At 35.1% G+C, this 16,167-nt stretch overlaps 1 protein-coding gene across 1 annotated transcript in view; it reads left to right on the top strand.

Moving 5' to 3' along the window:
- Positions 1-16,167, top strand: part of DNAH5 (dynein axonemal heavy chain 5) — a 137,452-nt gene that overhangs the window by 107,625 nt on the left and 13,660 nt on the right. The window contains exons 62-71 of the mRNA XM_087736864.1: positions 217-352; positions 1,697-2,013; positions 3,305-3,460; positions 3,870-4,052; positions 9,554-9,797; positions 10,941-11,055; positions 11,526-11,716; positions 12,941-13,062; positions 13,929-14,078; positions 15,750-15,995. Of these exons, the coding sequence (XP_087592990.1) occupies positions 217-352; positions 1,697-2,013; positions 3,305-3,460; positions 3,870-4,052; positions 9,554-9,797; positions 10,941-11,055; positions 11,526-11,716; positions 12,941-13,062; positions 13,929-14,078; positions 15,750-15,995 (1,860 nt within the window). The remainder of the gene's footprint in view (positions 1-216; positions 353-1,696; positions 2,014-3,304; positions 3,461-3,869; positions 4,053-9,553; positions 9,798-10,940; positions 11,056-11,525; positions 11,717-12,940; positions 13,063-13,928; positions 14,079-15,749; positions 15,996-16,167) is intronic.

Here is a 16,167-nt window from a genome sequence, read left to right as displayed (position 1 = left end):
GGAAAGGATGTTGACTGTATTTATGACAGATGTTGATAGTTTGTCATATATTTTTTTTCATCCCACTTCCCCTTCTTCTCTGCACGGTGATATAAGTGTTTGAGAATATATTTTTGAGCTGTTGTTTAACTACTGGTTTAATTAGATGTAGAGATTTTTCTGGCCTATCAGATACGTGACCGTAAACCATATTTCTTGGTGTATGGTTTTCTCTAGACTTTGCTTGAAGATGCTGAGCGTTGCCGTCATAAAATGCAAACTGCCTCAAGTCTTATAAGTGGTTTAGCAGGTGAAAAAGAGAGGTGGACAGAGCAGAGTAAAGAATTTGCTGTGCAAACCAAGAGGCTAGTGGGTAAGCTTTTGTCCACACCTTTGAACTAGGAAGTTAGTCACTTGAGTTGTAATGGGTAGTGAAACTGAAAGCATTTGAAATTTCAAACTTTTCTTTGTAGCTTAACTTCCCTGTTGCTAAAATTAGGGTAATTGTTATTAATTCTCTTGCTAAAGCACTGCTAGGTAAAAAATACAATATAAGACTAAAGTTCATATTTAAAAAAAATAACAATACAGTGACCGTGTATGCTGTGCATGGGCTTTTACTTGATATGTATAACATGCAGTGAATACTTGGGACACTGATTTTTTAACTTGACTGATGTTTGTAGGCAGCAGTCCAAAGAGAGATATGTTAGCAAGTGCCAATAAAATGTCTATAACTGAGAATACATATGGAGGAGAGGAAGACTGATATCCAGGCATTGACATTTATATGTAGAAACCAGTATTTTTAAATTCAGTTATTAATGTTCATAAAACTTTTGTTTCTTAGAAGTTAATTTTTATTTTATAAATATGCACTTGGAAACTAAAGTACTTTGTAATAATTAATTTATTAGTTAGATCAAGTAAATGAAATTTATCTTGTCCTTTATTCTGGTCTGAAGTTTCTTGTCTGATTTTTGCCTTGAAATGCTGTAAAAAGCAGATATTGTTGTATAGGTTGTATTATAATAGCTTGTATTTTATTTGCTGGTTTAATATGTATATGTGTATTATTAACTTACTAAAAATGCAGAATACTTTCCGCACACACTCATCGTGGGTTTTTTTTGTACATAACTTGAAAAAGTCTAAAAAATATTTAGTACTCAGTAGAAAAGTGCTCCAGTTTCGAAGTTACCTCCATAATGATGTCGGTTATAATTTTTTATTATTAGTAGTAGTAATAATTGTAATTGATTTGTTCTTAATTAGTACTCCTAAATAAAGGTTCTTTTCTCCCCAAATAATATTGTTTAAGCCTGTTCTCATGATTGTGCCAGGAAATGATGGATTTGCAAGTTTATGAGTAAGTTTATTCTGCCATGTCCTGGTTGTGCAGGATTTGGTGTTTGGAATAGTGTTATGTATGTGTGTGTGTTGGGTTGACTTTGGCTGGCTGCCAGGTGCCCATCTCTTGATTCCTACAGTTGCATTGTAAGGACAAAGTAAATGTGGCATCCACTGAAATGTAGCATTGTCTTGCTACGTAATGAGCCTTGGGGAAAAAGGCTGATTTGTCTTCTTTATGGGTCAAAGTGGGTTCTTCGCTTACCAGCCAAAGCATATAACAACTAGCAAAGGAAGCAGCTCATTCATGAATAGAATTTGCAAAGTGGTAATGTTTTGTTTTCTTTTTTTCCTTTTTCTCTTTAAGGTGATGTACTCTTGGCTACAGCTTTTCTGTCCTATTCTGGTCCTTTTAACCAAGAGTTCCGCAGTCTGCTGTTAAATGACTGGCAAAAGGAAATGAAAAGTCGGAAAATCCCCTTTAGTAACAACTTGAACCTCATAGAAATGTTGACTGATGCTCCAACTATCAGTGAATGGAACCTGCAAGGATTACCAAGTGATGACTTATCCATACAGAATGGAATCATTGTCACTAAAGCATCTCGTTATCCTTTATTAATTGATCCGCAGGCACAGGGTAAAATTTGGATTAAAAATAAGGAAGACAGAAATGAACTTCAGGTAATAGGAATGCTAGTGCTTTCATAATCCCTCTTAGCTCGCAAAACATTACAATTCAGTGATTGAAATAATATTTAGCAAATGCCTTTTATAGAAAATGCCTAGTCTGGATATAAAAGACGTGTCAGATATATTTTGGTAGATTTGAGATTTGGCTAGATATGAAAATGTACACTTCAAGCTTATTAGTACCAGTGACTTGATTTGTTTGCTGAATTTATTTTAATGAAAAATAAACTGCGGAAAAATAGGTTGGATGGGTAATGTCTGATAAGGGCTGAAGCGTGTTTGCAGAGTACTATAAGCATTAGGAGAAAGAAACCAAATAAGTGATTAATACAAGTTCATATAAATGTTTAAAAATTAAGATGCACAGCCTAGTATTTTTATCATCTTTTAATCAGAAATTATTGATAATTTGTGTTTTCTTAACGTGGATGTCAGGTGCTAAATATTCTGCAAATATACAGGCAAGACAGTATTGCAACATGTGGTCTGAGGCAAGATACAACAATTCAATGCAAACGGGAAAATACAAGAAAGAAAGTCCTTGCTTGCTACAATTATGATTACACCAATAAACCAGCTTTTTAAAAAGATATCCCTGAAAAAGTTAAAGAGGATTTTGAAGGATGATAATAGAGTGGCTCCGAGAGTATAGTTCCAAGAGTATTACTAGGAAATTACTTTCCTTCATGTTGATTGTTATCTCAGTGTGGAACCCTTTAACGGTGGCCTAGCTAGTTGTGTTAAAAAATGATTATTGGACTTTAACTATGGAGTTTTAAACAAACTAAGCTGAATGTGCTTTGTGTACATGTTAAAAATTAATCACAATTGTACTAAGGACTACTTTTTAAAGCGAAGACTATTTAATGGTTTGTTCAATATAAACCCCTAATTTTCAAAGGAAAAAAAATCTTGGAATTGTCCTTGCTGCAGTTTGACTTGGGGATGTTATCCAAGATAAAATTGAAGGTGATAAAAGGTTTCTGTGAATTTCTGGTCTAGTTGCACTCATAAGATATCAAACTTTAAGTGCTCAGTGTTGCTTTGCTTCTACTTTTGTACTTGAAAAATAGAAGTTTGCATTCAGTAAGGTCTGAGAATATGGTACACTGGTGCTACCTTTTCTTGTGGTCACAATCTTTGCTTTAATCCTAGTCTAACCATAGGATTGTTATTTTTGTCAGTAAGTTAAAGAAAATGAAATAATTTATAAATATAAAACAAACAAAAAGCTTAGTAACTGGGCATAACATAATATATAGGTCAATGCTTGTATTTTTAGATCACTTCTTTGAATCACAAGTATTTTAGAAATCACTTAGAAGACAGCCTTTCTTTGGGAAGACCTCTTTTGATAGAAGATGTTGGAGAAGAGCTTGACCCAGCACTTGATAATGTTTTGGAAAGAAACTTCATTAAAACAGGTTCAGCCAACAAGGTAAAAATACAACAAATGAGCAAAGAAGTGGAAACAGCCCCCTGCTTGCCCTCAACAAAATAACTCCTCATACGTATATGACTATAAAAGATTAAACTCGTATTTAAATTTAATGCTAATACCAAAAAAAAAGTAGAGTTTAAGTCCAGGAATAGTTAATGTATTTAGCCTATAGAGTTCCTTATACCTTTGGTTATGACAATTTTTAAAAATTGAAATAATCTGTGAATGAGTAATTTGAAGTGTTCCATAGATATTCTCAACAAATTCTTTGCATCAGATGTATAAATTAAAGCTGGATTTTTATGCCTTTGAACAGAAAAATATAACCTTTGTTTCTACATGCAGTGTCTGAAAGTGTGTACTGGTTCTTGGTATCTCAAGACTTCTTTTTAATACTTTTCTTAAGGTGAAAGTTGGTGATAAGGAAGTAGATGTTATGAATGGCTTCAGACTTTACATTACTACAAAACTGCCAAATCCATGTTACTCGCCTGAAATTAGTGCTCAGACCTCCATCATTGACTTTACTGTGACCATGAAAGGTCTTGAAAATCAACTCTTAGGCAGAGTCATTCTCACAGAGAAACAGGTAAAACAGTTAATTGTATCTTTTTCCTGGCTATACATCTTATATTTACCTTGTAGGAGTTTTTACTTTCATTTTAAGTTATTACTCTCATTCCCATATTTTCAGGGTAACTTTCTGGGTCTCTCTATTGTGATTATTCTTAATATAACGTAATCACGGTGATTTAAAAGCTGGCACAGAAGAAATTGACTCATTCAAGTAGAAGTTTCTATTTGTCTTTATTGTCGCAACTGCACCATACTCACCTTATTTTTCCTGCCTCAACGAGTTATAACATCATGAGAATGGCCTGTGAAAAGGAAAAGGGCCTGGAATAAAAACTGATAATGTTCTGTCTACACACTGTGGAGCTCATGGCAACATAACCTAGTGTGAAGGACTCAGTTACTTCCTTGCTCCAAGGGGAAACAGACTAACTATCTATTTTGACATTGTAGATGTATTAGTTGAGGAAATCCAAGTTCAGGAGGACAATCCCAATAAACATGCCACCAGCAGTTCTGAAGGGAGGCTGATTGGTATAGAATCAGAATAGTTTGGGTTGGAATTGACCTTTAAAGGTTATCTAGTCCAATCCCACTGCAATGAGCAGGGACATCTTCAACTAGATCAGGTGAATAAGAAAGAATCTTCTGAACTATTGGACACCTAATTGCTGTAACTACAAGGTCAGGCGATATTGAAGTCAAATGAGACACTATGCATTTATGACTGTGTATTTACTAAGATTTTGGTAATAGTTCCAGTTTACCTTCACTAGATAGAGAGGAATGTGGTGTTCCCTTATTGTGGCATCTGTCGAGGTCCTCCTGTCCTCCTCCCCTGCCTCCCCCCAATGTAAGATGTTCCTCCTTAATGGCCTCAGTCATCTTGTTAATGTCAAGTAGTTGCATTTCATTCCTGATCAGTCCATGGAGCTCATGAGAGAAATCATACTCGTTCTATGAAGGCTTATATTTTGTCAGACAGTTTCATCGCACCATCAGCTTCGCTTCAACCAGTGACAGCTTGTCAACCCACTATGTAATGGAATTATCTCTGTCTGAAACATACTGTGATGTGTATATTCACAAAGCCTTATGCCAAACTTCACTTCTGGACTGTGCAATACAGTACATTCCTCAAGATGACAGTCATGTTATCAGCAAATTCCTCCAGTCGTTGCAGTTGCTGTATGCCTCCTTGGAGGACACAGTAAAGACAGGAGCTTAATTTTTCTCTGAGGTGCAAAGCAATAGACCTAAAAGTAATGGACTCAAGTTGATACATGGGAAGTTCTTATTAGATATTAGGAAAAAAAATAATTACACTGAGAGTGGTCAAAACCAGGAACAGGTTACCCAGGGATGTTGTGGAATCTCCATTCTTGGAGGCATTCAAGACTCAACTGGACGTGGCCCTGAGCAACTGACCTGCTTTGAGCAGGGGGTTGGACTAGTTCATTTCTGGATGTCCCTTCCAAACTAAAATTAGTCTACTGTTCTATAGTATCTTGGCCACTAACTGGGAATGTCTAACGGGTGGATGTGCTGTGCTCTCTGGACCAGCTTCTCAGAGTGGTGTACTTGCTACTGCTTTGTTTGTGACTATCTGGGGATAGTTCTTCCAGATAAATGACCAGTGGACAACTTGTCAGGCAGGAGGACTTTCATAGAATATACTAGCCACTTTTCAGTTTGTTTGGCCTATGTTTTTGCAGCCTGTGGTTCAAGGTTTCCTGAAGAGTCAATTCGGACATATCTCACTGTCTAAAAACTTTTTTCCTATGATATCTAATTATGCATCTTTGGGAATTTGGGGATTTCCCTCATAAGTGTCTGGATTCTTGCTACCTTCTTGTAGCCTTTGGTAGGGAGGTGGTGGAATTATTTAACCATGAGACAGTTTGCCAAATGATTTGAGCAGTATGACTGCTTGCTGATATCAAGTGTTAGAATGTACGTGTGGAACTTCTGCCCCAAAAAAGAAGAGATTATTTATTCAAAGCTAGTGTTCTTCAAGGTTTGTATGTACATTTATATCCTTCTTGCCATTCCACTGTCTCTCATATGGTTCTGCACTTAGAATGAATGAGATTTAGACATGCAGCGAGGAAAAGGACGGTTTACAGCACATCATTTAAAGATTCTGCAAAGTCTGACTTTCCGTTCCTGTGTTGGCTGGTACGCCCATTGGTAGAATCTGTGTGGCATACCTCTCAAAGAATTGATTGATTACTGCTAAGAATACTGGTACTGACTTCTTCTTTCCCACCAGAATGTTAAACCAATTTGCAAGGTGTGAGCTAAGCATAAGAAGGTCAAATGGTAGCTGGTATATCTGTATAAATTTAATTCTACTGTATTTCTTGTAATAATTGGATTTGAGAGAGTTGATATATCTGAATGTGGTGTAACTTATGCTGTTTTAATGATATGATTGTTTTGACACATTGGCTGTTACGGAATTTGACAAAAAACTTGCTTATTTAGTGTTGTAGAAATAGATGTGTCAGGTTAGTAGTGGAGTTATAATATACAAGAACTATGTATGGCTTTTTTGAATTTTTCACATTCATATTTCAAGATTTGTGGTGGAAAAAGGCTCAAGTTTTGTAATGAACAGTTGGTGCTTCTTGCACTTGTGAATCATTTTGTGACAGAATGATATAAGCTATGTAGCAGCTTTAATATTTGTGGTGGGTTGACCTTGGCTGGATGCTAGGTGCCACCAAGCCTCTCTATTACTCCCTTTCTCAGTAGGATGGGGGGGGGTGGGGGTGGGGGTGTAGAAAATGAGATGGAAAACAACCTCATGGGTCAAGATAAAGGCAGTTTAATAAAAGCAAAAGCAAAGGCAATGCGTGGAAGCAGAAGGAAAACAGAGATTTTATTCTCTACTTCCCATGAGCAGGTGATGTCCAGCTACTTCCTGGGAAGCAGGGCTTCAGTATGTGTAGCAGTTGCTCCAGAAGCAAATGTCATAAATAACAAATGCCCCCCCTTCCTCCTCCTTTCTCTTTACTTTTATTGCTGAGTGGATGTCATATGGTATGGAATATCCCTTTGGTCAGTTTGGGTCAGTGGTCCTGGCTTTGTCCTCTCCCATGGTGTTGCCCACCCCCAGCCTACTGGTGAGGGGGGGAAATGTTGGAGAGACAGCCTTGATGCTGTGCGAGCACTGCTCAGCAGTAGCCAAAACACTGGTGTGTCAACACCTTTCTAGCTACCGATACAAAGCACAGCACTATGAGGGTTGCTATAGGGAAAATTAACTCCGTCTCAACCAGACCCAATACCATATTTTATGAATATTAACAAGATTCTTGGGTACAGCCTGTAAAATGATGTCAGCTTGTGAAAGCAATTCCATAAAGCTGGATTTGAAATAGCCTCTTTGGTGCAAGTTCCTTGAATTTATGTATATGGTGACTTGGCTTAGTTTTTTTGCATCCTTGATGTTATGGCTGGAAATTTTTGAAGAAATGCAGAAAACTTTCAACTGTGTACTCTTCCTGATCTTCAAAAAGTATTTAAAAGCTTAACAGATGGATTTTTCACTAAGGTTTTCATCTAAGGTGACTTCACTTGCTTGAGGCTGGTCGTTCTGTTTCCATCTTGTTTCTCAGGCTCTTCTTGTGAGGAAAACTTAGCTTCCTCTTTTTTAAATTCATTGCACTCTAAAATACGTTTAACCTTTTAAACTGAACTCAGCAAAACATGAAATTTAATTTGGCTCAGAATGATTTCTCAGCATGATAATTATTATATTTAATTGGATGCTAACATTCTTTTAATGCTATACTTTTAAAAATTGTTTCTGCTTCATCAAACTTGCATAATGCTTCTCTTTCTTCATAATTGCTACCTGCTTTTCTTTAGTTCCATTAGGCATCAGTTGATTAAAATCAAGTTAACTGTAGTTTTCTTGTCTTTTTTCATCAGTTTTTGTCAGAATCTTTTGAATCTGTATGCACATCTTCTAAGTTATGTGACATTTACATTATTCTATGACAACAGTCCCAATAAATCTTTTCTACCTGATGATGATGATGAAGTTTCAATATACCTTTTGTACAGTGAGAAGAAAAGAACCTCAATCTGATAATGAGATGAAGCTGATTTTTTTTTTTTATTTTATTTCCTTTTTAAGACTTTCTTTACAAGAACTAAATGCTTCAAATAATACTTAGGAATGTTAGCAGAATGTAGGAGTGAGAAGACCAAAAGTTTAGAATGTGGGAAAACAAAAAACCAATTTCAAAAGTTGTAAGCGTTGCAAATCTGTATAAATGAAGGCTACTCCAATGGGGGAGTAAAACCTTTCCTTAAGCTTTGCTGAGATCTCAGGTTCATAATGCCTCTAGTGCTATATGAAAGATCATGTATTTGTGTTGTCCCTTTTTCTTTGGACTAGTAGCAGCCTGTGTGCGGTTCTGAAGTGGACTTGGCAAAGGTGGAGTGAACACACAGCTTCCAACTTTGGAGAGACATTGTTAAAACTATCCACTAGATCTTTGCAAACAGTGAAGCAGTACTTCTGTAGACTTAGCTAATATTTCTGCCAACTGGCTCACTTACTGTTGATTCATAAGTTTCATATTATCCTTATCTTATGAAAGACTCTTAACCCTTCCTCTCCCTTTTTCTCTTTTTACTTCATTGTATTGAAACATTTTGTATTGTTTCAATGGAGTATTTTTATCTCTGAGGGGTTAATTTCTAGTAAGTTTTTGAAGTTTAATTTTAAGAGTCATAAGAGAATGAACTGAAAGGCCTTTTATCTCTGAAGAACATATTTTTCTAGATATTTTAAACTACTTTTTTTTAATGTAAAGCTATTAATCAACAGGTATTCACCTTTTATATATGACCATTGGAAAACAAAGTAGGTATATAAACCACCCAGCTTGTATTAGTAAAAGTAATCAACTAAATACTTCTAGGGAAGCAACTCAATTTGAGTTCTACATGCTTTCTTTTCTTAATCAATGAAGCATTTTAGTGAGAGACTGAAGTTATCCCTGTTTGATGGAGGAGTATTTTTAGATGCACTTCTCGAAATATTTGATGCTTGATTTGTTGACTAAGGATGTTCATTATTACTGAAACTATATTTTCAATATCATGATTGGAAAACAGGGCATAAATGAGGATGGCATTAGATGGAGGGAAATAAAATCCTGTGTCTGGAAAGGTGTTTGCACTTGTCTTTGAATCAGAAAGAGAAGAAAAACAATTACTATTCTGAACTTCTAATTCTATTAGGGCATGATATGAGCATGCTCCATAGTATTTGTTGAAATGATTTGTTAATGCATACTTATGTAGCAGGTTCAGAAACCTGTCAGTAGGCCTGCTGTCAGAAATATGACTGGATTTCTTTCCCCAAATTAGTGCAGTTACTCTTGACCTACACTGTTTTAGTAGGATCAGTACTTTTAGAACTACATACCTTGTTTTATTTTGTTTTTATTTTTGATTACTCATCTGTTTTCCAAATATTACCATGTATTCCAACAGGAATTAGAGAAAGAAAGAACAGATCTTATTGAAGATGTGACTATGAACAAAAGGAGGATTAAAGACCTAGAAGATAACCTTTTATTCCGACTTACAAGCACTAAGGGTTCTCTGGCAGATGATGAGAGTCTAATAATTGTATTGAGTAACACTAAGAAGACTGCTGAAGAGGTAACACAGAAACTGCAAACTTCTGCTGAAACTGAAGTACAGATCAACTCAGCCCGTGAAGAGTACAGACCTGGTGAGTGAAGGTAGTGATGAAAGACAAGTGACTGGAGCGTACGGTTTAAAACTGCAATACTTAAAACTGCAATACTTAGAGTAAGAGACACGGTAGGATTAGATCAGGAAGACCATAAAGCGTGGGAAGGATCTGTGTTTTCCTGTAAGTAAAATGGATCTAGGAAATGTCATATTGAGCTATGGTGGAAAAAACAGTCAATGTTATGCTTCATGTGGAATTTATAAAATGGAATGATCTATTCTCTTCCTAGACTTTCCATTGCTCTATATACAAGTGTACCTGTCCATCTAGTTTACTGGGTAAGAAATGTGGGAGGGCTTGGTCTTTCTTTCTTAGCTGTTAATGTGTTGACACTTTTTATGGACTGTCAGTGAGACTAGTCATTAAGGTATTTAGGTAACTGTATGTTTGAGTTCAACATGTTGACATTCTTTTAGGGGGCCAGTATAATCGTAAATGCTTTTTGTATCTGTTGGGATGAACGCTTTGTTTATCCTGTTATAGATCCATAAGTTATCGTAGTCAGCACTTTTAATCAGTCTTTTGGCTTTTAACTGACAGGTGAAAACGTGAAAAAAGTGAAAAACACAAAGCTCTCTATAATTAAGTGTTATACCTGCCTTTTAGGAAATGTGTAAAATGGTACAGTTAGTGTACCAGAAATCATTGCAGGTTTTGTAAAACCTTTGTATTTAAAACTAAATGACTGCTGAAAATAAGTTAAATCAGTGCTGGGTAAGTTAAATAAATATAGTTCATTTGGCTTTTATATGACTCCTGTAAAGTCTGTAAAGAGAAACTTATTTGGATACTTAAACAGTACTTCAAACAGTCTCTCTTCTTATATGTTCTACTGATGATCTGAATATTGCAGTATACTATCCAGATGCTCTCCAAATGTGCTCATATTTGCAAAGTGGGCTTTACATAGTATGCATTAATTACAGAAAAGATTTTTTTTTTCTGATGTATAAATGAAGATTAAATTAAAATTTTAATTATTTTTCTGGCCGGTAAAGAATGCAGCAACTCAAGGATCTTCAGTTAGCGTTAATGTTAAACTTACTATACTTGTTGTAGAGAGTTAGTTTTCTGCTCTGCATTTCTACTTTGAACACAATCTTGTTTCCTGTCCTTCAGTTGCAACTCGAGGTAGCATCTTATATTTCCTTATTACTGAGATGAGCATGGTCAATGTGATGTATCAGACTTCGCTTCGGCAGTTTTTGGGGCTTTTTGACCGCTCCCTAGCCAGGTAATTTAGCTAACAATAAGATTAATTTGTATTTACCCAGTCCTGGAGGTGGTTGTAGTACACTAAAGATTTGTTGTAAACTAATGTAGGAAAGAAGAGTGTTGCTTATTACAATCTTGACAAGAATTGTTGGTTTAAATACCCATAAGCTTTTGTCTGTTAGTTACCAAGGCAAAGAACCTTCAAATGTACCTGCAGTCCTTAAAAATTAGGCATTAGGTAATTAAAAACTATTATACTGTGTTGATTTTTCAGCTGTGCAGAAAGGCTTGATTACAAAGGAAATTTTTTTTGTTGCTCCTTCAATCTGAAAGTTGTTGCTAGCTTGATGTCTGATATTCTGTGTTTGTGATTTATTATTTTTTTCATGTTTTGAAAGTTCTGAGCTATGGCTTTTTGTCTTTACATAGTATTCCCTTTAATAAAACCTATGGAAATCGACATTCAACTGCAAACCCTTCTTCCAACAGGTCTACCAAGAGCCCTATAACTAGCAAGAGGATTACTAATATTATTGAACATATGACATACGAAGTGTTCAAATATGCGGCCCGAGGACTCTATGAGGAGCACAAATTTCTTTTCACATTATTACTTACATTGAAGATTGATATACAAAGAAACAGAGTGAAGCATGAAGAATTTCTGACACTTATTAAAGGTTGGAACTATGGAACAATTTTAAGTAGAGCACATATATTATTGTAGAAAATTTATGAGCTGTAACTATATCTCCTAGCCAACCTGCTGCTTCTTTTTGCACATGAGAAGCCAGTCAGTTGAAAGAATACAAGCCTATCATTCTGTTCTGGTGACAGACAACATTGTTTGGTAGTTCTAATTTATAGCAGCACACTGAATATTGATAAATACAGTTTTGAGAATCGTGAGAAGTTAAAAAGAAAATTGTTAAGTATCCTTTCAGTTGACGTTTATGTCTACTGCTCAAATACCACCAGATATGTGTTTGACTTAGAAAAATTATTTTTATACTAAACATCTTTTAGTTTATTTGGTAACTGCAGGAGGGTGAGCAAGTAAATAGGAACAGACAGTGATGCTAACAGTTTAAAAGTATATCAGACTGTTAGCTGAATATGACAAGTTTATGGCTTTAGTCTTAACTGCATGCAACCACTGTGTATCCTCACTTGAAAGCTTGGAGTAGTTTTGTATTACCTTTCCAAGATCCTTAATTTTCCAGGCAACATTTATTTATGGATTATAACTGTTAATCTTTCCATGTTGAATCTTCAGAATATCTTTTCCCAACATGCATTTATTTCCAGGCACATTGCACAAAGTAGTAGTAAATCCTCAAAAGAGAAAGTGGTTAACAGAGATTAAGTTTAAGGTACATCATAAAAAAAAAATAATATAAACTAACCAAACTACAGACTCTGTTTCACCAAAGATGGCATGACTTTATAAGGTAGAAAACCCCTGTAACCTCATGATTAAAAATCTGGATTCTTGTAGCTTGTGTGTTGCTTTTATTTTGTATTTGCTTTGTTTTAGCTTTGGTTTAATTCCAAGGAAGGCAAATGTACATATTGGCAAAGTTATTACATGATCTACAACAACAAAAAATTGAAGAAAAAAAAAGGATTTAAAAAAGTGGTACAGATTTTAAAAAAATATCCCTTAAAGTAGGATGGAAAATAAGATTTGAAAATAAATTTTGAATGTTATCTAACTCAGAAATTTCTATATGACCGTCCTTAGTTATTAAGTAGTCTTTCTCCAGACTGGGAAGACTTAGTCATGTGAAATAGTCTTGCAGTATATAGTTTACATTTTTCAAATAGGTCTCTCTTTTTTTTTTTTTTTTCCTTTTGGATGTCTCCAACAGTTCTAATTATAATTAATTCCTAATTTCTTGCAGGTGGTGCTTCCCTAGACCTTAAGGCTTGTCCTCCTAAGCCTGCTAAATGGATTCTGGATATGACTTGGCTGAACTTGGTGGAGCTCAGTAAGCTTAAACAATTTTCAGATATTCTTGATCAAGTAAGTAAGAGCTTTTTAAAAGGAATCTCTTGTTTGACAGTGATTGACTGGTAGTAATCAAGGCATGTGGTGGGAAACTGGCTTATTTTATAGAACAGAATGAAACTGACAGCAGATAGCCACAGTTGTGGCCCCAACTGCTTAGCAACCTGTATTGATAAAAAGACTTAAAAAAACACAGGAAAATAAGAAGAAAATAGAACATTTCACATCCTATATAACTTTAATACTTTCAGTTTGCGATACAACTTGCTATTATCCAATTCACATGCAACTTGAATCTTCTTCCAGTTGTTAGACTTTCTTGCATCCCTGTTGTGCTTTCTTACACTATGTTTTATGATGCTTGTTCCAATATTTCTCTGGGTACGTGGAGTAAGAGTTAGGGAAAAAGTGTTCAGTAAATTCAACACTTGTGTGAATAGTCTTAATGGACACTAAGTGTATGGTAGCTAATGGAGTAAGTAAATAACATTTGATATATGCGAAGAGTACCTTCCGTACAGTCATGTGGGAAGCAGAGATGTACCTAGTGCTCTCAAAGATATGTCTGAGCCTAGTTATCTGTGTTTTGACCTTGCTATGCCGTTGTATCATTAATGGAAAATACTGAGTAGTAGCTCATTTTTTCCAAATATGAATACTTAAGGGCATTGTTGCATTCTACAATTTTGTACTTAAAATCTGACAGCTTATCCTCTCTTTTTTTATATAGCCTTACTAAATCTGTGTACTAACATTGCTAAACAAATGCCTGTGTGTGGATTACATGTCTCTGACCCTCATAAAAAGTTTGTGACCTAGTGGCAGCTGAAATGTGACTTACCTGTTTAGTGAGGTTTACTCCTTTGATGCTATAACTGCAGATTTCCAGAGCAGAGAAACAGTGGAAAATCTGGTTTGATAGTGAGAATCCTGAAGAAGAACTGGTTCCTAGTGGCTATGGTCAATCCCTGGACTGCTTCAGACATCTTCTTCTTATCAGATCTTGGTGTCCTGACAGGACCATAGCTCAGGTACATTTATATAGCCAACATAGTCTATTTAGGTGTCATTAGAATAATAGTTACAGGGTTGCAGTTCAGTACTTTTTTATTTCATGCTAAACTCCTTTTTGGAATGGACTTTTACATTGCATTTTCTGAAATTCTTTTCAGACAATTTATGCATTTGTTACAAGGGCAGTTTTAGCAAAATTATTCCAATATATTGAATGAATATTAGCCAATGATTTTACTATGGAGATAGGATTTAATCTGGAAACATATGTATTTATCCAGTTCTGCTTCATCAATTCAGAAGGTATTTTTGACTGTCCTTGCTGATATTACTCACTGGAATTGTACAAATGTCCTCATGCTAGGCCTTTATAAACTCAGTTGGCTGAGAGAAAACAAAACATGAGAACAATTTAATTGAGGAACCATTTCTTCCATGGAAGAATTAGACTCACCTTAGAAAAATATATATTAAGGTCTGTTCAAAATTTTTAGTTTATTGCCATCTATTTAGAAAGCAGAGAAATATAAAATTAAAGTTTATTAAATGGTTAGACCTATTTTTAAGAAAAATCAACTTCTAGGATCCTGTTTTTGATCTTTATGTTCTGCAGTGCAAAAGAATAAAAATTATGCAATTGCTGACAATTTCAAAGCAATGATTGGCAATTTACTGAAGTCAGAATGCATCGCTAAAGGTGTGGTATTAATTTTGTGAGTGCAAACCTTTAGACATTGTGACTGGGTTCAGAGAAAGTCTCATTAGTTATGGGTGTAACTGCAGTCAATAGAAAGTTAAATGGTATTGTATAATGAATCTCTCAGATGTGTGCTATGTGTCTGAAACTGATCACGCAAAATTAGTTCCTAACTTCTGTTAAGAGGGAGCAAGATACACTTTCATCTCACGATGGTTTTATGAAAACTGATAGTTTATCAAATGGTAAATACCAAATAACTTTTGTCTCTGAGAAGTAACCCAGAGGTATTAAGGGGAAGATTGGTCTAAGACAAAATCAATGTAGTGGGAAAGAATACAAGAAAGATCATCTCAGACTGTTTGGAAGAGCCTTTTCTGTTTCTTAGTAAAAAGGAACATAATCTACCAAATTTTGAAATAAATAAATAAGAAATAACAGAGATGGTCTTCACCTGTTCCTCTGGATCTTCTACTTAGTGACAGTTATTTTCATCATTACTACCATTAATTTATTGTTTGTTTAAGCATGAAGATGGGAAAGACTTAACACCTTTGAAGCATATCTTTTATCCTTTCCTCCTTTTTTCTCTAGTATTGGGAAAGGAAAGCTAGATTTTAAGGTTAGGAGTTATGATATCTAATGCAGATACCATCTTTAAATCATTAAAACCTTTCTAAAGGTTTACTAAGGTTGTTATTTTTATGATACTGTAATTATAGGTATTATATATAACAATACATGCAATACAATATCTAACAGAATAATTATTTTTTAAGTTTTAATTGGTATTATAAGGCTGTAAGAAATAACACCTTCAAAGACAGTATGATATGTTAACATGTAAAAATAAATTTGTTGCATATTTGTATTTCTGATATAAATTTATAGCAACCTTTGCTCTTCAGTTTACTTATTGGTTGTATTTACACTGGGAAGAAAACAGTATTAAATGATTACATCACAGGTTAAATTTACCTTTTTAATATAGGCAAGAAAATACATCATTGACACTATGGGGGAGAAATACGCAGAGGGAGTCATCTTGGACTTGGAGAAGACATGGGAAGAGTCAGATCCACGTACTCCTCTCATATGCTTTCTTTCCATGGGCTCTGATCCTACCGACTCAATTATTGCTTTGGGAAAAAGACTGAAGACAGAAACACGTTATGTTTCCATGGGCCAGGGGCAAGAAATCCATGCTCGTAAGCTTCTACAGCAGACAATGGCTCGTGTAAGAGACAAAAATCTGAATGTTTTTGTATGTGTATTAAACACTTAGAAATGAAAATCCTGAAATAAAGTTGTTTGGTAGGTAGTTAGTGCTGATGCAAGAACCTATATTTATTTGTATAAGTAAGTGTCCTAAGCAATAGAACTGTCTTTTCACAGTCATTTAATTGGCC

Source organism: Nipponia nippon, unplaced genomic scaffold, assembly GCF_047370975.1.
Source record: "Nipponia nippon isolate SJK-2023a ecotype South Korea unplaced genomic scaffold, ASM4737097v1 scaffold_1, whole genome shotgun sequence".
Classification (NCBI taxonomy): Eukaryota; Metazoa; Chordata; class Aves; order Pelecaniformes; family Threskiornithidae; genus Nipponia; species Nipponia nippon.
The sequence above is the reverse complement of the archived record's forward strand: the minus strand, read 5'-3'. Positions and strand labels throughout refer to the sequence as shown.